General features: G+C 45.9%; 1 protein-coding gene across 2 annotated transcripts in view; it reads right to left on the bottom strand.

Moving 5' to 3' along the window:
- Positions 1-26952, bottom strand: part of LOC142572643 (neuroligin-4, Y-linked-like) — a 745917-nt gene that overhangs the window by 316175 nt on the left and 402790 nt on the right. The window contains exons 1-2 of one of the 2 annotated variants that reach the window (XM_075681903.1): positions 20197-20682; positions 18867-19784 (exon numbers count right to left, since the gene is read on the bottom strand). In XM_075681903.1, coding sequence (XP_075538018.1) covers positions 18867-19338 — 472 coding nt within the window. In that variant the 5' untranslated portion in view covers positions 19339-19784; positions 20197-20682. Of the gene's footprint in view, positions 1-18866; positions 19785-20196; positions 20683-26952 lie in introns of those variants that run through there. The other variant, XM_075681902.1, reaches the window with a different exon arrangement.

Raw genomic sequence — 26952 nt, 5'->3', positions numbered from 1 at the left:
ACACCACGACTGGTATAGCTAGATGGCGTTGGTCCGTCTTCAGTCAAAATAAAGAAAGATCTTCCATGCAAATAGTTGCATATCCAGCGAAAGGTGCGTCCACCAATCCCTACAGCTTCTAAGGCGTCCAGAATTGCCTGATGATCTACATTGTCGTACGCACCTTTAACATCAAGGAATAGGGCCGCAGTGATTCGTTTCAGATGTTTCTGGTGTTGTACGCATGTTACCAGGTCGATAACGCTATCTATTGACGAGCGGCCACGTCGAAAACCAGCCATTACCTCTGGATAGACGTTGTAGAATTCCAAGTACCATTCTAGCCGTGCAAGTATCATTCTTTCCATTACCTTGCCGACACAGCTGGCCAGTGCTGTTGGACGGTAAGATGATAATTCCAACGGGGATTTGCCAGCCTTGAGGAGTGGAACAAGCCGGCTGGATTTCCACGTTGTAGGGACCAAGCCGTCACGCCATGATGCGTTGTATAGGCCAAGAAGGGCATCTCTGGCCTCTGGACCAAGGTTTACAAGCGCAGAGTATGTGATGACATCGTGTCCTGGTGACGAAGATCGCCTGCAACCAGCAAGTGCGGCCTCCAGTTCTTCGATGGAGAAAGCAGCGTCCATACGAGGATCCCGGGAGCAAGGGGGCACAATGGGAATAGGTGCGCAAGGTGAATACGTGAGCGCCGGACCCGCAATCCTTGCGCAGTAATCTTCGGCTACCTCGACTTCTCGGCGTCCTTGATGTAGGGCTAGAGACTTAAATGGACGACGCTGTTGAGGAGCTGTTCGAAGACCACGGATTGTTCTCCAGACAACCGACAGAGGTTTACGTGGGTCGAGAGACTCACAAAACGACTTCCAGCGTTGATTGTGGATTACAGCAAGGCGACGCTGAATTTTCTTTTGAATGCGTCGGGCCTCTCTAAGGTCGTAGAGTGATTTAGTCCGTCGGTACCGTCGCTCCGCTCGCCGGCGGATTGCACGGAGGCTCTGTATTTCCGAATCAAAATCCGTGTAGTTCTCTAATGGCCGAAATGAGCGCAAAGAATCCTGCATAGCCTTGGCGATCTCAAATTCTAGTGTGGACGAAATGCTTTCGTGGCATGCGTCTTCCATAAGGGATCTAAACACGGGCCAATCTATTGCTTGTTTAAAATTTGATGGAACGGATTTGGTGAGGCCTTTTATCTTCAGGTAGGTAGGAATGTGGTCGCTTCCGTGGGTTTCTATATCTGCGAACCAATGGACGCGGCGAGTGAGGCATCGCGAAACAAATGCTAAGTCTAAACAACTACTGTATGTCCGGCCGCGCAGAAACGTGGGACTGCCATCATTTAGACAACAAAGTTCATGGTCGCAAGCAAAGGACACGAGGTTTCTTCCTTTCGAATTTATCTTGTTGCTTCCCCAAAGTGAATGATGCGCGTTGAAGTCCCCAACAACAATCCATGGACCAGGTGTCGCATCTATAATGTCACTCAGTCTCTGCCTATCAAAACGACTTGATGGAGAAAGGTAAGCGCCCACTAAAGTAAACGCAAGGTTTTGTTGTTTCACGGTCAAACACACATACTGATTAATGTCATGTGGCCGCACTGGATGAACAACATAAGTCAATTCACACCGTATGTAGATGGTCACTTTGCTTATGTCAGTACAAGTCGATGACACATGAGGTTCATAGCCTGAGATCCGGACGGGTGTCTGTAGCTTCGGTTCACAGACGACAACAATGGGGAATCGATTGGTGGAAACGTAATGGCGAAAATCACTGCGGGATTTCAGGCCACGGGCATTCCATTGCATAATAGATGCTTCCTTGACTTGTCTGAAGAACGGATGACGCGGTAGAGCCATTGTGCTTGCTACTCGAGGCTCGCAAGAACCGGATCCAGGCCGTCCAGCACTTGTAGTGCACCTCGAGCAGATGTCGTCTGCATGTCGTTTAACAACACGCGAATGACATTCATTAGAGATCTTATTATGGCGATTACTTGCTTGTCTTGACCTCGCACATGGTCTGTGCCCTCATTGGTTCGTCGGTAGTCCACCGTCGACCTTTGTTGGGCTGGAGGACTTAATGTCGGAAGTGCAGGCCAGTCGTTTGCAGTAGAGGTATGCACTGCGTCATCAGACACCGTGTTGTTAGTGTGGGTGAGCGCCTTGGGAGCACCAGCCTCAGGAAGTATCGGCTGTCTCGCGACGGTATCAGCATTTCTTGTAGACGAGGATCGTCTACGGTGACGGCGGACACTACGCCGTCGTACTTTGGCGGCGGCCGCTCTGTGAGTCGAGTTGTCTCTCACCATTTGTTTCAGGACTTTCCGCTCTGTCTTGTGTCTCGGGCAGTCTTTCGACGATGCTTCATGGGGACCGGAGCAATTGGCACATTTGAAGTGAGTCGCACGGCAAGCATCTGCACTGTGCTGCTCAGAACATCTCGCGCACACGGTCGAATTTTTGCATATGCCGCTGACATGCCCGATCTGCAAACAATTACGACACTGAAGTGGTCTTGGAATGAACGGTCGCACTGGATGACGAAAAAATCCAACTTTCACGTGGGACGGCAAGCTACCTCCCTTGAAAGTTATCCTCACACAGCGTGAATCTCCTAGGCGACGGATTTCAATAATAGGAACATCTGCTGTGGCGGGTTTGACCAAAATAGGCAGATCGTTGTCGTCGATTGACTCATCGACATCATAAATCACACCTGATATAGTATTGCTGTCCTGTGGTATTATGGTGCGAACATTTATCTTGCCCAGCATTTTCACTGTACTCAAGATATCCAATGCTGCCCTGTTCTTGACATCAACCGCGAGAATGTTCTTACGGGTGTTAACTCTCATATCCGTGATCTCATTAGGAACAACAGCCTCTAGTGTTACAGATACGGCTTGCCTGTTTAACCGATTCAGGTTGTCGGTCGGCGTCACGGGTAAGAAGAGGATGGTATGAGCCGTGTCATGGGCCTTTGCTGCCGCCGTCGTCCTTGTTGAAGACGAGGAGGCAGTGACGATTCTCCTCTTTCCTTTTTGCCTCACAACTGTCAAGTAGTCGCCGTCATCCGACAGATCTTCTTCGGAAGCAGAGTAGTACAGCAGGGTGTCCTCGCTGCCTGTGTCGCTCATCAGGTGATTGCGCTTCCTCGGAGCGCTCGACGCTGTGACGTCGGTCTCCTCCGGACGTCTAGCTGACTCCGCTTCCATCGCCGAAGGTCTCGGAAGCGGCGCCTCCCGAAAACACGCAAAAATACTCGCAAAAAGAGAACAGTAGAAAACGGGGTTCCACACAAGAGCCACTTCTTCGTCGTCATGTTTCATTCCTTAGGCAACCGTCTTATACCCTTACAAAAGCTTTCCTTTAAGGTCAACATAGAATCTAATGGCACTCAGCTAAGGTAAATAGACCGTAATTCGCCATAAAATCTGTTAAAATTTATTTTTCTTTAAACTAGGCGTAGAAGCTACTGACAGTTCAGAAGATATACTTCCGAGAGTAAAATAAAGACACCAATACCACTAGCTCACTCGTCATGACAGTCTACCTTGACTCGAATAGGTGTATGGGAGGTTAGACATACTGAGAACGTGCCTAAATGTGTCACAATTTGCTTTAATTTTAATTTTGGCATCAATAGAGACATCAAAATATCTTTCCAACCACTCCACCGGCACAAAGAGACACACAAGCTCTTAAACGTTGCTAATATCTTAAACGCCATGGAAAAGCATTATGGGGCCCCTCTCCCCTTATCTCTAAAAGTACTGTCGTTCTGTTCTTTTATTCAAGACAACGATGCCTTAGAACAATGGAATTTGCATAAAGTGTGTGCCACGAGCCGGGAAAAAATACTGTCAGACTTGACAGCGAGAGCTGGTTCTTCATTTCTGTGTGTTGTAGTCAAGTACAGAATTCATGTACACAACACGAAAACGAGGAAAATAAAGCAGTTTGCCAGTATTTACACAATTCTATCGACCATAGGGTGTATCATAAGAATACAAGCGGGAAGAAATTGACAGCGATTACCGTGTACTGTTATGTTTTCAAGTACGGTTGTATATGTAAATGCGTGTATAGACATCAGCTCCAAAACGTACGTCTAGGTCTACAATATCCTCAGTACCCGCCTACAGAATAAATGCTTGTCGCCTCTCCGCGTAATTATCCGTAACAGATGTAGGAGTTAGATGTTCCTTGTTCGCATTTCAACTTGTGCTGATAGTTGATAAGCAAGTAGAATGCTTCTATTGAAATTTTATGTTATTGGTGGCCTTAGAAAAGATTGCAAATCATCTCATTCTCAATTTATTAACCCATACTAGCAACAAGCATATTAGGTAAATAGGTTAGTTCGATAGACCTCCAGTTATAATAAGGTGTTTCACGGTAGAACGTATCCAAATGTCTCCAGAGAAGATAAAACGTATTAGCGTTGCATATTGTGGACAAAGAAATACCGCGGGTTACGACGTCCCTGAAGGCACAGCACTGTACTTCCAATTGTCAGTACCTTGACTGGCCTGGATTACTGCCAACAAGAGAGCCGAAGAAGGCGACAGTGTTAGCAAACGGAAATGCAGCGGGCGCGAGATACGTTGAGCAAGGTGGTGTCTCTATAGTATAGGCCAACACCGTTCTCTAAGCAAAGCCGATAAACATGGGTGGAATAAGCCTTTTATCATCGCAGTTTTAGCTGAAATTAACGTAATCCCGTGTCTTCTCGAGCAACCAAAATGGAACGCCAGCAGATCAACCAGCAACGTTGCATTTTTATCTACTAGTATTACGTGACTACCCTAACAAAGAGAACTACGTTAATATTGCACAGGAAAGCGATATTTATTAGGCAGTCAATCCTTTCCGTATACAGGGTGTTTTTTTTTCAACTGCACGACATTTTAAACAGTTACCTGTGGCAGATATCTTAATTATAACCCTAGATATAAATTACTAGATGACACGGCCATCGCTTCTACGAGAAATTGAAATGCTTAATGGCGTAATTGACGTAATTAGGATAATGGACTTTATAATGAGCTATTCTACGGCACTTATTTTGATTTATGAATTGCAGCTAGTGAGTTGGCAAATCGTACATACTTGGAACTAATTCTCGGGACTGCACCACTTTCGAGATATTAATTTTCCTAGTTTCCGAAGAATACATTGATGTTCCAGTTACTTTTGTTCCCCTAATTCATAAAACAGCGTTTTCGTTAAAAATGTAACTGGAAGGCCAATGCAATTCACCGTACACATCAAAAAATAATATCTCAAAGTTGATGCAATCCTGAGAATTCGTTCCAAGTATGTAGGCTTTGCGAGTTCATTCGTAGATCAGAATGTCTGCCGTGAATTAAGTAAAGCGTTAATTAGCGTTATTGTTATTTCTTCAATTAAGCAATATTATTTCTAATAGAAGCAGTCGCCACCTCATCCAGTAATTTACATTTGTGATTAGAATTGTGCTATCTGCAACAGGCAATTTTTAAAGATTTGGTGTAACCACAAGAAAGCACTCTATATTGTAACTGATATCCATGCTGCGAATGCGCAGGTTAGCTGAAGATACAATATATATTGCCCTGATAAAATTTGCATGCAACGACAGGGAAAGGATATTTTTTCACCTTTTATGGTCCTTCTCGCTACAAGGATTAAGCAACAACGTGAATCGCCATTTTATGACGCGCATTTACGTACCTGACGAAACATTAAACATCGAATTTAAGCAAAAACACATCATCTTCGTCGCGACAAAGCGATATACGAAACGAGTGTATCACGACTGGTTAGGCAAAACGCTCACATTATTATGGAAATTTCTTTCAACTTTGTTGCGCATCCTCGCGAAGCCGTTCTCAATGCGCATCGCGGCGGTTTCAGCGACAGGAAAGGGCATTGACATTACGCTCTGATATATTCACTGCTTGCCTTTTTTGCATATGACAATCTGGCTCTGATAATCACGGCTTTTCTTGCTTTCTTCATGCCTGGTTTTTAAAATTGGAAGCTAAAACGCCACTAAGAAAAGCTTTTCATCCATGCAGGCTTCCTTTGAGGGAGAAAAAAACGAGCCACTTCGAGGCTCTATACGTGAATGTAACACAAAGTCACCAGAGTATCGCTTCGAACACGCGTTCTCTGGTTTTGATGGATGGCGCTCCTTGGTCAGCAACTTCAGCGTCTCCTCAGACGTTGCTTGCAATTCGTGCAAGCGCGCGAAGAATTGCAAGCTATTCCCCGGGCAAAGCAGCCATGTTTATGCATACTTCTGAAGTTCCTTAACGCTTTGGCTTGGATGTGGCATGGCAAGCAAGTTTCTTTTTCTTTTTGTGTGTGTTTAATTTGTTGGCGAGTGCTTGCACAACGGGCGTTCTACTCGCCCTTTACGATTACGCTGCCCCTCATTACATAGAAGTTGTAAGGAAAGCGCTTAAGACAGCGCTGTAAAAAAGTTGGAAGCCTCTGTGGTTCTAGAAAGAAAATAAAAATGCCTTGGCGGTAAAAGTGTATGCGCCTTTTTATGTATCGCTGAAAAAAAAAACACAATACTCTAGAAAGAGTTAACGAATAGCAACTAGCACCTATGTAGGAGTGCATGTAGGACTCGGTTTGGTGGTGGTGCTTATGTTGTTCAAACGGTTATTTTTTTTTTCTTCCAGAGTTATACGGGCAATAGATTAACTGTAACTGAGTGTAGTGTTAGAAATGTTATTGGAGTCAAAGCCACGCTTTTTGCAAAACAAGCAAGTAGACATTGTGTCTGGCAAAATAAATCTGCATCGCATACACAAGCGGACCATTTGGTTAAAGCGTGTAGTGCGATTTGATTCTCTCGTATTCAACTCTACATAAGCTCGCTCAAAAGAAAATAAAAGCATCAATTCGACTAGTTTAACCTTAAACACCGCCGCTGGTATTCTGAAAACACGGATGCCCGCAGCTCGTAACTACAGCGGTGCTATTGGCGGTGTTCAGAACACCGCATGTTGCCTGTCTAAGCGGCCTAAACTAATTGGCTAAGACCAAAAAAAATGGATACATTTGCTTTTTGAACAAGTTGCAGACCCAGTAAAAAACTATATCAAACTCATGTTGCCAAACAGCCATTAAGAAATTCATTGAGACCATTTCACTCAGCAGGTGCGAGCAGTTCTCTTTACTCCCACGTTATAGGTTTTGCAACGCACTGGAAAGCAAACGACTACCTGGTCGTTTGGGATGAATAACAAGCTATTATGAGAAATTCAGCAACCGTAAAAAATGGAGCCCTCATGAATAATTTTTCTTTATCACAAGAACACTTCATATTAGATGCGCTCATTATATTCTCTAAACTTCCATACCTTGTAGTAAGCTTCTAAATAGACACCGTACAGTCGTGTTTGACCATTGTTTGGTTAGACTTGGCGCTCTTTTGCCAAAGATGCCCTTGCACCATTAAAGCGCATCAATTACACCATTGTTTGGCTACTTGTTAACTACAGCGTAACTTGATCTGCCCCCCCCCCCTTTTTTTTAACTAGTTTCCACGCTGCTTCCCGTAATTTATCACCAGTTAATATACAGAAAACGTTAGCAGCAAAACTACGCGCTCTTGCATTCTATGTTTCTTCGTCAGCTTCATTTCTTTTGCGCCCAAGTTACGTTTGAATGTTCGATGCCTGCAGACTATATAGTCTGTTTTCCCTATAATGAGATCTGCGCTTTGAACCGTTAAAGCGCACCTACGTGATGTAAGATATGCCTCCTGTTGATGCAGCTAAAGCATAAAGAAGGTAAAATTTATTACTTCTCGTACGAAATATAAAGCAAATCTACTTATCCAGTACTAATTTGTCATGGCTCGCTTAACGTTTCGCAGTGCTTTTTTAGCGAACTCCCCAAAATTTATAGCACGAATGTCGGCACTCAATCAAAATTAATATTTCACAGCTTCTGCTTTCGAGTACGGAACAATGTTTAAGCTGTATTTGCAGAAATGTTATAATGGAAAACATATGTCGATTGCGTGTTTCATTAGCACGCAATTCATCAACCTTTTGCAATCAAATTCTATCTAACTGCTTTAGGCTGTTTGAAGTAGGTTGAAGGAAGTTACAATAAATATATTTACCTAATTTACAAGAAACGTAGCCAGGGGCCCTACAACGTAAAACCAGGGATAGCACACTCTCAAGTTCAACAAATGGCCACAGAGGGCGAAAAAATTGACCGCGCGCCACTGCTAACAAAGCCAGCGTAGTAAAATCACTTCGCCATGCTTACGTTAGTTCCAACATTTCCCCGTAGAGGCGTCGTAATAAGCGAAATTTTATCTTACAAACTTTCTCTTACAATTGCCGAAGCATTTTGTTACATAAAAAACGGGGCAAAATTATCATTGAATTAGATATTGTACTCTTTGTTAGTAAGTTTATTTGTTTCTTCGTCATTATAAACGCACACAGCGTTCAGCATCATCGATCTTTCACGTGACCTCTTGCCTGGATTTAAAATTTTTACCGGTATTTTCGAGTGCACGGTGGCCCGGATTCATTCGTTCGTACACTCAGACTGGTTGCTTCTTTGTTTCTAAAAGTAGTTTCTTGCGCTTCGATGCCTCGCGTTATTTAACTTGGGGTGAAGTTACGTGTTTGCAAGCGGACATGTAAGCCCGGAAGTTTGGTTTCGGTCGTGAGCTATTCCGAACACGTCTACATCAAAACGGGAGCTGGATTTTGCTGCGGCTGACAACGGCAGTAACGGCGAGTTGTTTAATACCGCTGCTTGAATCGTTATACAATATCCCTCTCATTACCTTCCAGGCGGGCACAAGCTAACGAACTAGATCCTGCATTACATATGGTCAGTCAGGATCTCCAGTTGCTGTTTCCTAAATAAACCTTTACTTGCGAGGCTGCCGTTATACACACACAACCAGGAAAGAAAGAGCGATATTGGAACGCGCGTCTCATTTACAACGTCTCATACAATAATATTTTTCATGTTATTATAGCCGCGGTCGTAGGTGTCTGAGTAGCCTTATGAATATACACGTTAAACTTTTTTTCGAGTCTGCCGGCAACTTCTTTCATCCGCAAAACCGAATAATCCTTTGGTAAAATGAAGTGAAACTACAGAATTTAATGTATTAAACAGTTGCAAGCATGATAATTCACCCATATTTCTTGCTTGTTGGTTCCAAATGTTCTTGCTGTTCAGTTTGGTTTACCGTAGGGCATTTATTTTTGCAGTAGTGAAGCAGTCAACCACGTTCGTGCAGAAAAATAATGCATCACTTCTAATAGCTTCATGACTTTCATGCATTTGCTTGTGGAACCAGCAGTGTGATCTCTTCTAGTGTATAAATGAACGCACAAATGTTTTCATTTCTGATCTTAATAATACTTAAGCTGTTGACATGCATTGTAGTTAGGCAGACATGAATTTTATGGACAATCGCAATATTTATTTAACATGCTGCTTAAGCACCCTAGAACAGACAGTGTACATTTGCATGTGTTCTGTAGTCGCAAACTATTACAATATATATACCACACCTTTTTGCATTTCATATTGCAAAATTTTGCTTTTTCAATTTCTGATACAGTCAAAATTTCTGTTCCAGACATGCAGTAATGAGTACGGCACGAATATAAAGCAACACACTCCACGCACTAAACAGAAGCTGCTGCCTGCTACAACAAGGCCATTGTGTGGACGTTGGCTACTACTACAAGGTAAACAACGCATGGTTCAGAAATAATCATGTTTGATATATTCTGTATTGGCTTGCTGTTTGCAGCAAATATGAATGTCTGTTCATATTTATGGTTCAATATAATTGTTTCGAACATAAAAAAAAACACACATGAGTTTGAATAATCTGTGCTGTATCTCATGTGTCTCCGTTCTGCCCCAACAGAGTCTATACCAAGCACATCTTGGTCATCACAGGAGCTCCTATCTGCACTAAGAGGTAGGGGCTGGAGCCGAATTTGCAAGGCTTTTACACCACGAACAAAGAAGCGCATGCAGAAAAATATGGACGAGATATCAAGTCCGCAGAGGACTGTGTCAAGACTGAAAAGAGCTTCAGCCACCCTTCCACCAGCACGGACATTTAGCTGAGTCATCCAGGTAATTCAAAAAGGACTTTCTAGAAATGCTTCGTCTTCAGATGCACCTGCAACATCTGACCAAGCACGGACGACGTTGGCCAAAATATCGAGTTCCGTCAGTTTGTCCTTAATCAGTTTCCTAGCCATGTCAATTCCGTCTGTGCCAAGTGTAATTTTTCTTCTATAAATGCAAGCTTTTTCATTGCCCATTTTCGTTAGAGATCATTCATCATCATCCAAACATAAAGGTCAACCGATTCTCCGCTGATACATAATACCAGTCCCTGTCTTGTTGCCTAACATATCTGCAGCAGTATTTTCTAGTGTATGTTGTCATGCACAATTTCTCTCCTGAAATAGCTGATGCAGCATCGGCATGTGTCTTGCATTAACCTATGCACCATTTTACTTTTCTTGATCTTTTAGCCTTCAATGCTTGCAGAGCAGAGTGGCTTCTCTCCTGAATGCAAGCTTTCTCATTTTCCATATTCCTAGTCTCGTTGATGATTGCTCTTCTTCCTCGATAGCCTGGGTCTTTGCGCAAGCTACACTGAAGTGATTGATTGCAGAATCCGGTTTTGCTGCCCCACTTGGTTGTGGTAACCGTGTTACGTTTCTCGGATGTGGGGGCCTGGTCAGTTGCATTGGTAAGCAGTCTCTCGAGGTAAGCATTTGCTCCTACAGTCCGCAAAGCGGCATTGACTCCCAGTATACACACACCGTAACTGGTGCACCCCGTTCGTTCTTGCCTGCTGCAGCCATGGGCAAATTGTGCTTGTGGCCTACCTCGGCCATGATTTGTTCAAAACGAAGACCAGCATATGTGCTTACATGGTTCGAAGTGTATGAATTTGATAGCCCTATGGGTGGAAAGGCCCGCAAAATGGCTGCCGAAGGTGGTGCCCACAAAAGCGACTTGTCCACATTGAGACAAAGTGGGACACAAAGTGTGAGCCACACATTAGCGGCCCTCGAAAGAAAATAAATGTGCAGGTTGAAAAGGAGTTGACGCTAAAATGCTGGGTAGTCCATGTCGCTGTGTTGGTTGCGGCAGCAGATTCCTGCGTCACCTGATTGCTCCGCAATGGAAGTAGCTCATCTTCAACGGCATCTGTTCGTTCAAACAGGTGCGAGGCTCTGTCCAATCTGTTTGTACGGGTGGTTGTCGCTCCTTACCAGACCACCACATGCGACAAAGGCGAGCATTATGCCTGTAAGATGGTTCGTAGCCAATGTATAATGTATTGTCTGAACCTCATGCGGTGACTGATTGCTGTTTAATTTCGCTGTTATCTCACTTGGTTACGGTCGCAGTATTATGTTTTTCGAATATTGCGGCCTGGTCGGTTGCACTGGGAAGCAGTCTCTCGAAGTAAGCATTTGCTCCTGCAGTCTGCACAGCGACATCGACTCTCAATTTACACACCCTGTGATTCGTGCTCCCCGTTCACCCTTTCCTGCTGCAGCAATGGGAAAATTGTGCCTCTGGCCTTTCTCGGCCGCGATTAGGCATGAACGGAGACCAGCATACGTGCTTACATGGTCGGTCGTGTATGAAGTTGGGTGGAAAGGCCTGCAAAAGTGGCTGATGAGGGTTGTGCCCACGGAAGCGATTTGTCTCTATTGAGACAATGTGGGACACCAAGTGTGAGCCACACATTAGCGGCCTTCGAAAGAAAATAAACATGCAAGTTGGAAAGGAGTCAATGCTAAAATGATGGGTAGTGCATGTCGCTGTGTAGGCTGCGGCAGCAGATGCCTACGTCACCCGATTGCTTTGCACTGCAAGTTGCTCATCTTTGACAGCGACTGTTGCTGCAAACAGGTGGGACACTCTGTCCAATCTGTTTCTGCTGCTGGTTGTCGCTCGTTACTAGGCAACCACGTGCGACGAAGGCAGGCACTACGCCTGTAGATAGGCGGCTGAATGCACCCTAAGAGACCCGTGTATGTGAATGCTCACTGTTGCCATATGGTTCGTAGCCAATGTATAATGTACTGTCTGAACCTTATGTGGTGATCGATTGCTGTTTAATTTCGACGTTATCTCACTTGGTTATGGTCGCCGTGTTATGCTTCTCAAATGTGGCGACATGGTCAGTTGCATTGGGAAGCAGTCTCTCGAAGTAAGCATTCGCTCCTGTAGCCTGCACAGCGACATAGACTCCCAATTTTCGTGCACCGTGGTTCGTGCTCCCCGTTCGCCTTTTCCTGCTGCAGCCATGGGCAAATTGTGCCTCTGGCCTTGCTCGGCCGCGATTAGGCATGAACGGAGACCAGCATACGTGCTTACATAGTCCGATGCGTATGAAGTTGATAGCCACATGGTTGGAAAGGCCCGCAAACGTAGCTGATGAAGGCGATGCCCACGAAAGCGACTTGTCCATATTGAGACAATGTGAGACACCAAGTGTGAGCCACACATTAGCGGCCCCCGAAAGAAAAGAAACGTGCAGGTTGGAAAGGAGTGAACGACTAAAATCCGGGGTAGTCCATCTCGCTGTGTAGGCTGCGGCAGCAGATGGCTGCGTCACCCGATTGCTTCGCAATGCAATTTGGGCATTTTTAGCGGCGACTGTCGCTGCAAACAGGTGGCACACTCTGTCCAATCTGTTTCCGCTGCAGGTTGTCGCTCGTTAACCTGACCACCACGTGCGACGACGACGGTGAGCCGTTTACGAGCTCGCGTCAATGATTCCTGCGTATCTCGACATGCAAATTTTATTTCTGCTATTGCACGAGAGTGTAGACTGCTTATCTTCTGCCAATAAAGTCGCACGTTCTGTTCACTCACTTCTGGCTTGTTTGTATGGGCGTCAGTAGAGGTTCTTGGCAATTAGAACGCACCAGCTACGCGGCCGCGTAGGCATTGAGGCATGCCGCATAGCCGGCAGGGCAAGCACGGCGCGTACCAGCGTACGCGACCGGCAAAAAGCGGCCATATTGGATTCTGCTCTTAAAAAAAGAAAAGTGCACTTCCGCTTCCGGATGGAGCAACGTCATCTGGCGTCCACTTAAAGAAGTTCCATGCGCTGCCGCTGCTTATTTTCGAACCACTGCGGAAGGTACAGTTTCCCTTCTCTAAGTTGGTTCTTTATTCGATAGTAAAACTATGCCAATATGTTTTTATTCCAATCTCCTGACGTCAAATTTGCACAACCACCGACGCAAACATCGGGCGGTGACTGACAGCGTTGCCTGAACAACCCAATAAAACGCTCTATTAGTTTATAGGAGGTCACTTTTCTCTGCGTTCAGAATGAATAACATTGCATATATTCAGCGGTTTTTCGTTTGCAGTTGGCTACCGCGAGGCGAGGAGGAAGCTCAAGTGACGAGGGTTTCGATGGGGCCGAGCCAGTGCGCTGAAAGTAGATAACCGGATGAAGAGGGTCGTGCCGGACTCTGCGACTGGTCCGCTCACCATTACTTAGCTTTTGGTGGCTTGTCTAAAATCGCGGTGGTATGCAACGGAAGGTTAAGAATGCCGCTAAGATGGATCCTCACCAAAGAAGAGTTGGCAGAGCGAGGTCGTAAACGTGCCGAAAGTGCTCGATAACGTTACACGGCCACGCAAAAAGTTTTATTATACGCAAATAAACACATGCTCTCCGGCAGGTGCGAGTAGCTAGTGCGTGAGCGATCAGTGGCAGCCATTTTTTATTTCTTTCCGAACGGAACAGTCTGCGGCTGTTAAGATAAAAAATTCAGTTTTGTTCGACATATTATAATGCATCTCTAACGCGTACACGTCACTTTGACGCGCTGAGTTTTCGCGGTGTTGTGAAGTCGCGTGACAGGCGGGTGAAGTGGATGCAGCCGGAAAGCTTTTGACCAATAGTACAGGGCTAATGGCGAAAAGGCGTCGAATCACAAATAACTATATTTCTTTCGTTCACTCTAATTACGCATAATCAGTGTGTATACGTAATATCAGATAGGGAGCTATCGCGGTTTTCGTGACGTCGCGTGACAGACAAGCGAAGGGGGAAGGGGGAGGAGGGGGTCAAGAATGTTGTTGACCAATCGCGGAGGGCTGGTTGCAGAATTGGAATAGAAAAGTTTGGCATAGCTTTATGTTATAGGGCCCCAGATGTTCCAAAAAACATATAGTATACGCTTTCGATGTTGCAGCATCTTTTCTTTATTTTTAGAGAGAAAAACGCATAGTTATTCTTCAGTGTTGAGTGTTTTTCAGATGTCATCAACTCTATCACCGGCTACTTCACTGTAAATTGATAAATTTTCATCATTTGAACAACTCCAAAGCGACAGAAAGAAATACAACAGCACCATTTGTCATCTCCTATTTGTTTCCTTTTCAGATTCCTTTTTCCATCTTAATCAGCCTTTTTTGTGTGTGTGCGTGTGTGTGCGTGATTTTCAACACTCCTGTGGCAAGTCAGTACTTAGGAAGCCGGCAGGTTCTGCTGGTCTTCGGAAGAATTGCTCATAACTCATAGCGCCTTCGCCTATGTATATTCCTATGGCACGGAAACGGGCCGGGGACATAATCGTTTTTCAAGTCTGTTTTTATCAACGATCGGTGTCAAGGAGCAATTTTTTTTTCCTTTTTTAGGTACCATATTTCGATGCTGAAAACAGAATCGCCATATACGTGAAAAAAAGTAGCTGTTTCCTCGCGTTTCTTACGGCAAAATAAAAAAAAAACTTTTGTTTTCTTTAACTAAACAACGAGACGAAGATGTAACATGGTGTTGTGACTTGGCACGAGGATGCTACGTCATTTGTTTTTGCGTCGTATATTGCGGTAGTCGACCCGCCGTGGTTGCTTAGTGGCTATGGTGTCCACGACCTCGTGCTTAGCAGCACGAGGTCGCGGGATCAAATTTCGGCCACGGCGGCAGCATTTCGTTGGGGCGAAATGCGAAAACACCCGTGTACTTAGATTTAGGTACACGTTAAGCACCCCAGGTGGCCCAAATTTCCGGAGTCCCCCACTGCGCGTGGCTCATAATCATATTGTGGTTTTGGCACATAAAACCCCATAATTTAATTTAATTTAATATTGCGGTACTCGAAATGCACTTGTCAGCTGCTTCTCGTCGTCTGTGACGATACAGCGGCCGATACCGAATTAGTGTTGACCTTCTCGGAAGCTGACGGTAAGAGAGATAGCAAAGAGAGGAAAGGCAGAGAGGTCAAGCAGACGAGCGTCCGGTTTGCTACCCTACACTGGGGGAAGGGAAAGGGGAACGGTAAGAATTTGTTTAAACCACTTCTATGCAGTGCCCCAAGCATCTCGCTTTACATCCTGGAAAACGCCTATACGTAATCGCTAAACAGGATTTAGGGCAATGAAGGCGTCTAGAAATGATGTAGAAGTCAAATGGAGTACTGGAGAGGTACATGCTCTCACCCTTCTGAACTGACCCCTGACCCCCAACCTAACTCTATCCGTCTGCTGCAGTCGAAAACGCGCTCCGTCACGTTTCACCTTTCTGTGCGTCCCGGTATTATGCGCTGTTGAAGAAGTTAGCCTGATACCACCTAGGCCAACTGTCAATTCTTCAAATATGAATGAAAGCACTCATTTTACTCGTGAATGTGCTTTGTTCCTGGTTTAAAAAAATTATTGGTTAAAAACCTGTGTGTATATGAATGGGTCTTTATTATTATTCTTTCTTTTTTTGGTCTCGGTTCTTACGCATTCTAGCGTTGTTTTCGAATAAGTATAATGCGCATTTTCTTCCAGCTGTACAAGCGAAAAATGCCTCTGATTCCCGGAGGCATGACGTGCCTCTTGCAAGGCGTAGCGTCCAATAGCTTCAACAATACAGAGGAAACGCCGATATCAAGTCGAAGGTGAAAGCCTCAGTTAAGCTTGCCAAAGAGCATTGCGGCTATCCTCATGGCTGGGGCCTACTTTCAGTGATCGTAATTACCGTGTCCGACACGTTGACCTGTATCTACATGAGCTACGTACTCGTAGCGCACTTTATGATAAGTTGGTAGTGAACTCGCACTTTTTGTCCCCACTTACGCTAACATAATGAGGGCCTCACGCCATCTGTGACTAAAAAGATGCTGCTATGCAACACGAGGGCACGACCTCCTGCTTGAAGCACTTAAATACGCGCTCTACTGATCCTGGTGGAACGACTGGAACCTCCGCAATGCTTGACCAAACATGAACAATGTTACTTCTTTTATATTGTTTCTCGCTCCCTCCCCCACCCCCTCTCTCTTTGCCACGTGCCTCTGAGCGTTGTCTATTCTTTTATTCAAAGTTGTTTGCCAAACAATGCTATCACCGTGATTCACGCATTTGAGCAGATTGCGCTTCTGTTCTAATTCTGGGCACATTACCTGACTAGCGTGAGTCCAAACTGATTGGTATTTTGCTTGTAATAAGGCTAGACATCGTGTCGAGTTCTACGCATTCCAAGTCGTTTCTTTCTTCTTATACGTCATTTCTCCTTTCAGTTCTGCCCACAGAGCTGGTGATACGGGAGATAGTGATAACTTTAACTGGCACTCTATATGATAAAAGAGTGCTGAAGATAGTGTCTTGAGCAAACCTCATAATTCTGAGCCTCACTAAATGCCACCTCGGCCTCATTACTCTGCACAACCTTGAATTCTATAGGTACGTCGTTGTCGCCGCACTTTACAGTCTCTCATGTTTTTTTCAGTGACTATTAGGAGTGCGTACACTTACGCTAATACATTTCGCGACATAAAATAGACGCCATGGATTCTCCCGGTATAGGCAGCGCTGATACAGAGCAGCCATCCCACTCCACAGAGCCGGAATATGGGTCTCCTGGCGCCCTCTCTTGCCGTCGGCGTAAATAGCGTCTGCAAGGAGAGCTCCATGAGCGCACAGCTCGGTATTCTCGTGCTTCCGAGTTGAAGTTGGTGGAGCACTGCAGGATACCAGCAGGTTCTCGCACCCCACGTAAAAATGAGCCAGTAGAACAAAGGATGGACGACTTAGGCGGAATTGGGAAAATGTGAGAATGCACAGAGAGGACATGTCACCTGAAGCCATACTCCAAGCTAAGCGACAAGTACGATGTTGGTTAATTGCTCCCTTGGCAAAGCGTGGAAGAATGTTGTCATGGTCGTCTTGATAACGCACTGCACTTAGCGTATCCGATTAAAAAATTTTGGGGCCCGCGCCTAACTACATCCTTGGGGCTCTAATGGCGACTGGTTTAAGACGCTGAATTTTTCAATGCTCACATATTACGCTCACTGATTAGTGATAAAATATGCATCATCTTCGTGGGTTCAGGAAACTAATTTCTTGGCGTGATTTCTAGTAATAATCAACGGTTATTATCTGACTTACACGTCTGTATGTTTGAAGCGTCAGTCCATCACAGGTTCACAAAAACTCGAAATGCCAATTAGTCGAAGTGCAGCACGGACCAAAGAACAGAAATGCATATTCTTCACAAGAAGAAACACTTTATTAGCCATTCATTCTTCAAGTTCTAAACGCATAGCATTCTACAAAACGCATGTACAACGTGGGCAGCAAGCATTCTCAGCAAATATTTTCTTCAATATGGTCGAGCGAGGCCGCTGAAAGTTGGGGGCCCGGGGCTGCAGCCTCCATAGCCCCCATCTTAATCCGGCACTGACTTGGAGTATTGGTCACCCTAAGTCAAGCGATGCAATGCGTCCTTATAGTATGCATTGAGAAGACGGTGCTGCTGCATATTATCTAGTGCCATCTAAAATTATATATTTACTTAGCTGTTCTTTTCTCTGTACTTCGTTGAGGTATTTCATCCGATGTATCGCTTTTGATGAAACACAAGGCATTGTATAAACAAGTGCTGCAGATTGTATTGGGTCCAAATGTAGGAAAACCAGTTCCTTTATTGTCTTTACTGCACACCAGCTTCCAATTAGCGTATAAAATTAAAGCATATAGGAGGGGCTCTTGCAGTAATTTCGCAAAGCGGGCTTGCAGAGTTCCAACACTGGCAATACGACAGCGCGCCATTCTGATACAATAAATCTGTGTCACTTGAACGCGCGTGTAGGACGCACAGAAACATGATCCGCATTCAATTGCTACGTAATCACACAAAGGCATCGGCAGCCGGCAACCAAGCATCTGCGCGGTCTCGGCCGACAGCGCACTTAAATAACATGTAGGCGGACGATAAAAATAGGCTGAGAGTTTGAACAAGGCAAACACCAATGCTCCCGAGAGTTTACTACTTAATTTTTTTTTAACCAACCGAGAACCAACAAACAGGCGCACCGACAAAGAGAGAGAAACTTCGTCGAAGGGTGGCGTTTCACGCTCTTTAACGACAGGATTGCATTGCCGGGGCAGTTGGTGACGCGGGCTATGAAACACAATAAATGACCCAGCAGATTCCTCCGGGGCCCACCGCCATCAATAGGCCACTGCGCGGTGAAGCTCCAGTCTTTTTTGACGGCCGGACATTTCTTTCCTCAATGTAGAAGCTCAGTTGAATTTGGCAAGCGTCACGCCCTGCTCACAAACTATCACTGCAGTGCAATGCATGTCGGAGATCACAAGCAAAGCGAACTTTTATGCCGAGCAAGCACTTACGTCGTCATCCCCTGCAGCACAGATGCGCTGCCACACGTTTAAGTACGCAGTTGCCTCGTATAGGCTACACCGGACACACGATCATATCATGTGCAAGTACCGCCAAGTGCAACATCACGTTTCGAAAGAAAACACCCTTCACGTGTTAACTAAAACGTCGGCAGAAGCGTGGCATACCTGACGCCGGAGTGTAGATGTTGAGGTGCAGGCAGTCCTCGCTGGTGTTGAGCAAAGCGGCTCGCGCCAACCGTCGCAGCTGCTCGAGGCGGCCGGGTGGCATGCGAACCGCGGCCGGCGACGACTCGTTGCGCAGGAACTCCGGCAGCCGCTGCGGGCACGCGGGGCCCGGCGTATCCGCCGCACGCACATCGTCCCAGTGCGGAGAGTTGACGGGAGGCATGAAGCGTAGCGTGCCCAGCGGCGGGCTCACGTACGGCACGCCCATGAACGCCTCGACAGAAGGCAGGTGGGTGCCGAACCGAGATCCCAGGGTGATGATCTTGCCCCGCAATTGGCCGTACTTTGTCCGCACCACGCGGGGGCTGGGACGACTGGTAGAGGTCGGCGTAGCGTCGGCAGCGCGAGCCGTCGAAGCCAGCACAAGCAGCGACACCACGAGGCAAGCACGAACCCACGATTTCAGGCACATGACGGCTTTCGTTACCACGTTCTGTTTGTCTATTCAGCGTGTATATATGCCGATTGTTTTCCTCAGTCCGTTTTACCTCGCTTTCTTATCGTTAGTTTTACTTATTAGTAATGTCCTTCGGAGTTGCGATCCGCTCCGCGGCTCAGATCACGTTTGCTTCCTATTGCTCTGTGTTGGCTTTGTCAAGGTGGCACGGAAGAAAAAGCGCACATGGTCTTGAGACGATAGTAAAGTTGACGGTCGCGTTGACTGGCTGACGGTCGGTAAGGTTCTCCAAGTGCCATGGTTTGTTAAGCACTGCAAACGCTGAGGTGGAGCACCAACACGTTACATTTGGTGGAACTGTCGCACCGGTGGTGCCACACATCGGGTACACGACAACGAAGAACGCCTTGTCGGCTTGAGGCAAATCCGCTGCGTCTCGGTGTCTTCCATTACAGGGCAACCTGTTTAAAAGCCGAGAAAAATGTCGGTGAAATCAATATGGCTTAGTTCTTTGATAAAGGCAAACAGGAAACTTTCGTCAGTGGTGTGGTACGAATGTGAGAGGGGCTTACAATAGTATCAGAATAATACGTTTAGCGTAGACCTAAGTCATGGCCAAACCATCCCGTGACAGAATTGTGTCGATCTAAGAATGTTAAGCGTATGAATAACGTGGTAGAAAAGCATGGGCCTCTATAAATAATTTGTTGAGTAACGGACAAAAAGGCAACTTGACCTGGTTTCACATGCAGAAACTGCCCAAGTTTTAAAGAAGTATGAAGTTTTCAATGACTGCAAGAACAAACTTTAAGCTTACGTAGGAGTAAGCATGACCAAGAAAATGATAATTTGATTTTAAGCACACCACGTTACCAATTATAACAACGGCCTCAACGTTGTCCGGCGCCGAATCCCGTCACAGTCATAAGCGCGAGTTGCGCTTTCCAAATCACGCCTCCAAGGCGGCGTCACCACCAGCAATCATGTTCCATCCCGGGACACGCAGTGGTGCGAGAAGAGCAGCGATGGCCACAGCAGATGCTCAGTGTACCGATCCAAAAGAGCGCACCGCAGGAATGCGTCACGCGCGCGCGAACAACGTCCGGCTAACTGAATTACTTAAACTGTTGAGTAGCACGATCACTTTCCCGCGGCACGAATCGCTGAGAGAGAGAGAAAGGTAAAATAATCTAAAGCTAAGGGAAGGTGGAAGCGCGGTCGAGCGACGAAGTCCGAACAACGAAGAGCCGCAGTCAGGAGGAGCACGCACACACCTCGGCGGGTCCCGAGAAAACGCCTCTGGCGGCGCCTCGTCCGAGTGCGGAGCGCCAGCGAGTCGCCGCGAGACCCCACACGGCCTCCTTCCCTCTCTCGCCGTCCGCCGCCGCCGCCGCTCACTGCGCAGGAGGCCGCAGGGGGGCTCCCCTTACCCAACCCTCTCTTCTCAATCTCCTCTTACGGGAGCCGAGGGAGACTTGCTCCTCCGAAACGGGAAAGCGAGGAAGGAAAGAGAGGAAGAGGACTCCCGTCCGCTTCCCGATCGTAGCATCCCCTCTCCCCTCCAGCCTCATCCCTCCCGCCACACAGTTGCGCCGTATAGCGCGAGCCTCGCGAGAAAGGGGAAGGGTACGCCACGCACACGGCTCATGCGCAAACCTCACCTCTCTCGTCGCCGCCGCCGTCTTCGTCAGCGGCGGCAGGCAGGAGGCAGCGGCGTGGCAAGTCTTTTCTAAAGAACTGCAGGCACGCGTAGCCCCCGACGCGATGGCTACCTTCCCTCGGAGCACGTTCACTGTCACTTCACTCCCTGGCGTCTTCGCCATCAGAAAGACGGGCGCGAGGCTTTGAGGGAGCCAAGTGAAGAAATGGAAAGGGGACGAGGCGAACGGCGTGTTGTCGTTCCACCGGTGACGACGGGTAGAAAGGAGCGCTTTGGGCAGACTCGTGTTTTCTTTTAGTATAGCGCTAGAACACGAGGGCTGGGAAAGCAGGCAGCACAGTGAAAAGACGGAAGTGCATCTCTTTTTGCTCTAAAGATAATGTCGGAGATAAATGGCAGTTGGCCAAATAGGTGTTCCCGTTAATACGCCTCCCAAAGAGGTGAGGCGACCCCTTGTATAGGGAGAAGCAGAGCTCGTCATTTTGCGCGATCCTTTAGGTGCCCCATCAGAGGCACGTTTTCTGGCAGGCAGCCTAAGATATAGGGCTGTTTTAGCGCGCGCAGGCAAAACCAGCTCGCCGGGCGAGATGCGCACGGTTTTAGAGCGCAGCTCTTAGCAGCCCTTACCTGCGTTTAATGCAGGCGGCCCTCGGCGCAAACGAGCAACCGGCACAGGGAAGGATGAAAAAGCGAACGCGCAGCGCAGTTGGGGATGAAAGAGTGCGAGGCGGAAAGCGGAGTAGGAGGGTATGGTGAAAGCGCGAAAAGTGTAGTGCCGATCAAGACCACAAGGCCATCGAACACCGCTACGAGATGGCGCCAGAGTAGCACGACGTCGTCTTTTCACTGATGGCACACGGCGAGCGAGTACACCGATACCATATATGGAAACAAAGCCATGCGTGAGCGGAAGTCTGTCTGCGGCGGCTGCTGTGAATCGCGCCCACGCGTCACCCACGCGCTCCCTCTTGCGATCTCCAGATTAACGATGCAGTCGCCCTATACTTGACTCCGTCTGCAATGTTCCGCACGAGACAGATTGCCAGCACCAGCCAATATTCGCGAAATGAAAACATGTATCTGCGCTCAGATTTTGCTGTAGGGAATGTTGTGAGCGTCGGTGAATTTTGTTTGATTTTTCGATGTGCAAAGTGAGAGGCATTAAACATAACTTGGCTTCCAGGACTTGCGGTAAGAAGTCGGCGTGCCTCTATATTCCGCCACTGCGTCTTTATGTCGTAATAATCTTATTTTATTCTATTCAGTTGTTTTTTATTCCGGAAAGCCTTTGCGCAATCAGGGCTACACAGGTACGACAGGTAGGGCTCATCTTCGTATAACCTTACTATTCTGAACCTAATCCTATTGCCAACACGTCACCGCATTAAGATATTAAAGTTTCGGCGTACCTTAGGTAACTAGCCATCGGCTTAAATAAATAGATAAATCGTACCTTCTTAAATAAATACATAAAATTCACTAAACTCTCTCGTATCGGTGGCTGTCATACCCAAATCTTTTTTTCGTTTCAGCCGAGAACCAACATGCAAGAATAGTTTTTTTTTGCTTTACACTATATATCATGTTGGAATGCTCTGCCTGGGAGATCTTCGAGCGTTACCAATGAATGATTTTGTCTGCACTAGGAAATGATGTTTTCCCAACTCCTGCCTTAAATATCAAGCGCGACTGCAGCATGTATGTATGTATGTATGTATGTATGTATGTATGTATGTATGTATGTATGTATGTATGTATGTATGTATGTATGTATGTATGTATGTATGTATGTATGTATGTATGTATGTATGTATGTATGTATGTATGTATGTATGTATGTATGTATGTATGTATGTATAAAATTAAGTTCTCCCAGATGAACAGATGACTGCGATAAAACCTTCAGTGTACAAGGCTAGTGTCACATAGCGAAATTTGAATGATCGCTGCAGAGCCTCATTCAATTCCACTAAAATATGGACTTGTAACTTGCAGTGAAAGTGCTCATTAAGTGTTCACAATTTACTCCTTCTACACCACCGGGTATTTCATCCTGCCGCCGGCTAAAATGACATTGAATCATCGATTCCTCTTGCCTCAGTCGTACCGGAAGATGCCTTGATATTCTTAAAGCATACTCGATTTTCGACCGCGCAACTTCAATATGACGGCGATCAAACGCGAATGCCATTCGTCTGCTATTGTTGGGAGATTATTTATGTGCGTAAACAAACTAATCAGTCTTATTTGGCGTGCATCATCATCATCATCATCGTCGTCATCATCATCATGATCATCATCAGCCTGGTTACGCCCACTGCAGGGCCAAGGCTTCTCCCGTACTTCTCTAACTACCCCGGTCATGTACTAATTGTGGCCATGTTGTCCCTGCAAACTTCTTAATCTCTTCTGCCCACCTAACTTTCTGCCGCCCCCTGCTGCGCTTCCCTTTCCTTGGAATCCAGTCCGTAACCATTACTGACCATCGGTTATCTTCCCTCCTCATTACATGTCCAGCCCATGCCCCCCCCCCCCCCCATTTCCTTTTCTTGATTGCAACTAAGATGTCATTTACTCGCGTTCGTTCCCTCACCCAATCTGTTCTTTTCTTATCCCTTAACGTTACACCTATCATTCTTCTTTCCATAGTGCGTAGCGTCGTTGCGCCTCCAGGTTACTGCCCCATACGTTAGTACTGGTAACACACAGCTGTTATACACTTTTCTCTTGATGGATAATGGCAACCTGCTGTTCATGATCTGAGAATGCCTGCCAAACGCACCCCAGCCCATTCTCATTCTTCTGATTATTTCAGCCTCATGATCCGGATCCGCGGTCACTACCTGCCCTAAGTAGATGTATTCCCTTACCCCTTCCCGTGCTTCGCTACCTATCGTAAACTGCTGTTCTCTTCCGAGCCTGTTAAACATTACTTTAGTTTTCTGCAGATTAATTTTCAGACCCACCCTTCTGCTTTGCCTCTCCAGGTCAGTGAGCATGCATTGCAATTGGTCCCCAGAGTTACTAACCAAGGCAATATCATCAGCGAATCGCAAGTTACTAAGGTATTCTCCATTAACTCTTATCCCCAATTCCTCCCAATTCAGGTCTCTGAATACCTCCTGTAAAGACGCTGTCAATAGCATTGGAGAGATCGTAGCTCCATGCCTGGCGCCTTTCTTATCGGGATTTTGATGCTTTCTTTATGGAGGACTACGGTGGCTGTGAAGACCCTATATATATCCTTCAGTATTTTTAAATACGGGTCGTCTACACCCTGATAATGCCTCCATGACTGCTGAGGTTTCGACTGAATCAAATGCTTTCTCCTAATCAATGAAAGCTATATATAAGGGTTGGATATATTCCGCACATTTCTCTATCACCTAATTGATAGTGTGAATATGGTCTATTGTTGAGTAGCCTTTACAAAATCCTGCCTGGTCCTTTGGTTGACAGAAATCCAAGGCGTTCCTGCTTCTATTTGAGATTACCTTAGTAAATATTTTGTACGCAACGGACAGTAATTTGATGGGTCTATAACTTTTCAAATCTTTGGCGTCCCCTTTCTAATGGATTAAGATTATGTTAGCATTCTTCCAAGATTCCGGTACGCTCGAAGTCATGAGGCACGGCTTATACAGGGTGGCCAGTTCTTCTAGAACAATCTGCCCACCATCCTTCACCAAATCTGCTGTTACCTGATCCTCCGCAGCTGCCTTCCCCCTTGGCATAGCTCCCAAGGCTTTCTTTACTTCTTTCGGCGTTGGTTATGGGATTTCAAGTTCTTCTAGACTGTTCTCTCTTCCATCATCCTCGTGGATACCACTGGTACTGTATAAATCTATATAAAACTCCTCAGCCACTTGAACTATCTCAACCATATTAGTAATGATATTGCCGGCTCTGTCTTTTAACGCATACATCTAATTCTTGCCTATTCCTAGTTTATTCGTCACTGCTTTTAGGCTTCCTCCATTCCTGACAGCATGTTCAATTCTATTCATATTATACTTACTTATCTCGGCTCTCTTACGCTTGTTGATTAACTTGGAAAATTCTGCAAGTTCTATTCTATCTGTAGGGTTAGAGGCTTTCATACATTGGAGTTTCTTGATCAGATCTTTCGTCTCCTGCGATAGCTTACTGACATCCTGTCTAACGGAGTTACCACCGACTTCTATTGCACACTACATAATTGTACCCATAAGAATGTCGTTCATATCTTGAGCACTAAGGTCATCTTCCTGAGTTAAAGCTGAATACCTGTTATCTAGCTTGATCCCGAATTCCTCTATTTTCCCTCTTACTGCTAACTCATTGATCGGCCACCATGTTATGTACCAGTTTCTTCCGTTCCCTCCTCAGGTTTAGGCTAATTCGAGTTCTTACCATCCTAGGGTCACTGCAGCGCACCTTGCTGAGCACGTCCACATCTTGTATGATGCCAAGGTTAGCGCAGAGTGTAAAGTCTATTTCATTTCTAGTCTCGCCATTCCGGCTCCTCCACGTCCACTTTCAGCTATCCCGCTTGCGGAAGAAGGTATTCATTATCCGCATATTATTCTGTTCTGCAAACTCTACTAATAACTCTACCCTGCTATTCCTAGATCCTATGCAATATTCCCCCACTAACTTGTCTCCAGCCTGCTTCTTGCCTACACTGGCATTGAAGTCGCCCATCAGTATAGTATATTTTGTTTTAACTTTACCCATCGCCGATTCCACGTCTTCATAGAAGCTTTCGACTTCCTTGTCATCATGACTGGATGTAGGGGCGTAGACCTGTGCAACCTTTAATTTGTACCTCTTATTAAGTTTCACAACAAGACCTGCCACCCGCTAGTTAATGCTATAGAATTCTTGTACGTTACCAGCTATATCCTTATGAATCAGGAATCCGACTCCTAGTTTTTGTTTCTCCGCTAAGCCCCGGTAGCAAAGGACTTGCCCGCTTTTTAGCACTGTATATGCTTCATTCGTCCTCCTAACTTCACTGAGCCCAATTATATCCCATTTACTGCCCTCCAATTTCTCCAATAGAGGGCAGTATTATTATCAGGCGTGTATCATTAGGCGCCAAAAATCAGTAAAGTTAGCTGTACGCGTAACTGCAATATTCCTGGTAATACTGCAGCGGACGCAGCTGCGAATTGGGCGCACAATAACGTGGAGACAACCAACGTTCCTCTATTGCGTAGTGAAGTCCGTCTGCTCCTGAGGCAGCTTTCTTGTCGCCTCAGCAAAACTACCTGGTTTGATCAGCAAACTAAAAACTCGGAGTTATACTTTATAGACCCATGTATAAACTTATCAATTCCGGAAAATCAAAGAGACAACAGAAAATTTGAAACATTGGTACACCGCCTGCGTCTTGGTACTGCTTCTACGAAACACTTATTGTACAGGATAAAACCTGTTTCTAGTCCGCAGTGTTCTTGTTGCCATCGAGACGAATATGTGCATCATGTTATTCTCGAGTGCACGAAATACGATACACAAAGAACGGTACTGCAAGCTAATTTGTTTATATTAGACAGAAGACCATTCACTCTAAAAAAGATACTTGGCCCATGGCCAACTGCGGGCCTTCAAAAAAGAGCGTTTCTTGCTCTGAAAAAGTTTTTAGAGGACACCAACATTTTGGGAAAATATTAGGTATCAGATGATCCGAATACGCTAAATGAGTAACACAAACGTTGTTCGTGGTTCATAATTGGTTTATGTGGTGATCGCAACTTTTGCGCAATATGTATAATTCTCTTCTGTACTTGCAGTGCATTACATCTGTTGTGTGTTTTGGCTGTTCAAAACATCTTACTTTATATGAGCGTATGTGGACTGAACTAATGCACAGAACTTTGCGACTGACGTACTGTTGGACTGTATATTTTTTATTCATCCAGTGTTCTACTGAGTGCCATATTTCGTGTCGCTATTCTCCCTTTTTACGCAAATTTGGTTCCTTT

The sequence above is a fragment of the Dermacentor variabilis genome, chromosome 2, assembly GCF_050947875.1.
Source record: "Dermacentor variabilis isolate Ectoservices chromosome 2, ASM5094787v1, whole genome shotgun sequence".
NCBI classification, from domain to species: domain Eukaryota; kingdom Metazoa; phylum Arthropoda; class Arachnida; order Ixodida; family Ixodidae; genus Dermacentor; species Dermacentor variabilis.
Note: the sequence above shows the minus strand (reverse complement) of the source record. Positions and strands in the feature narration are given on the sequence as shown.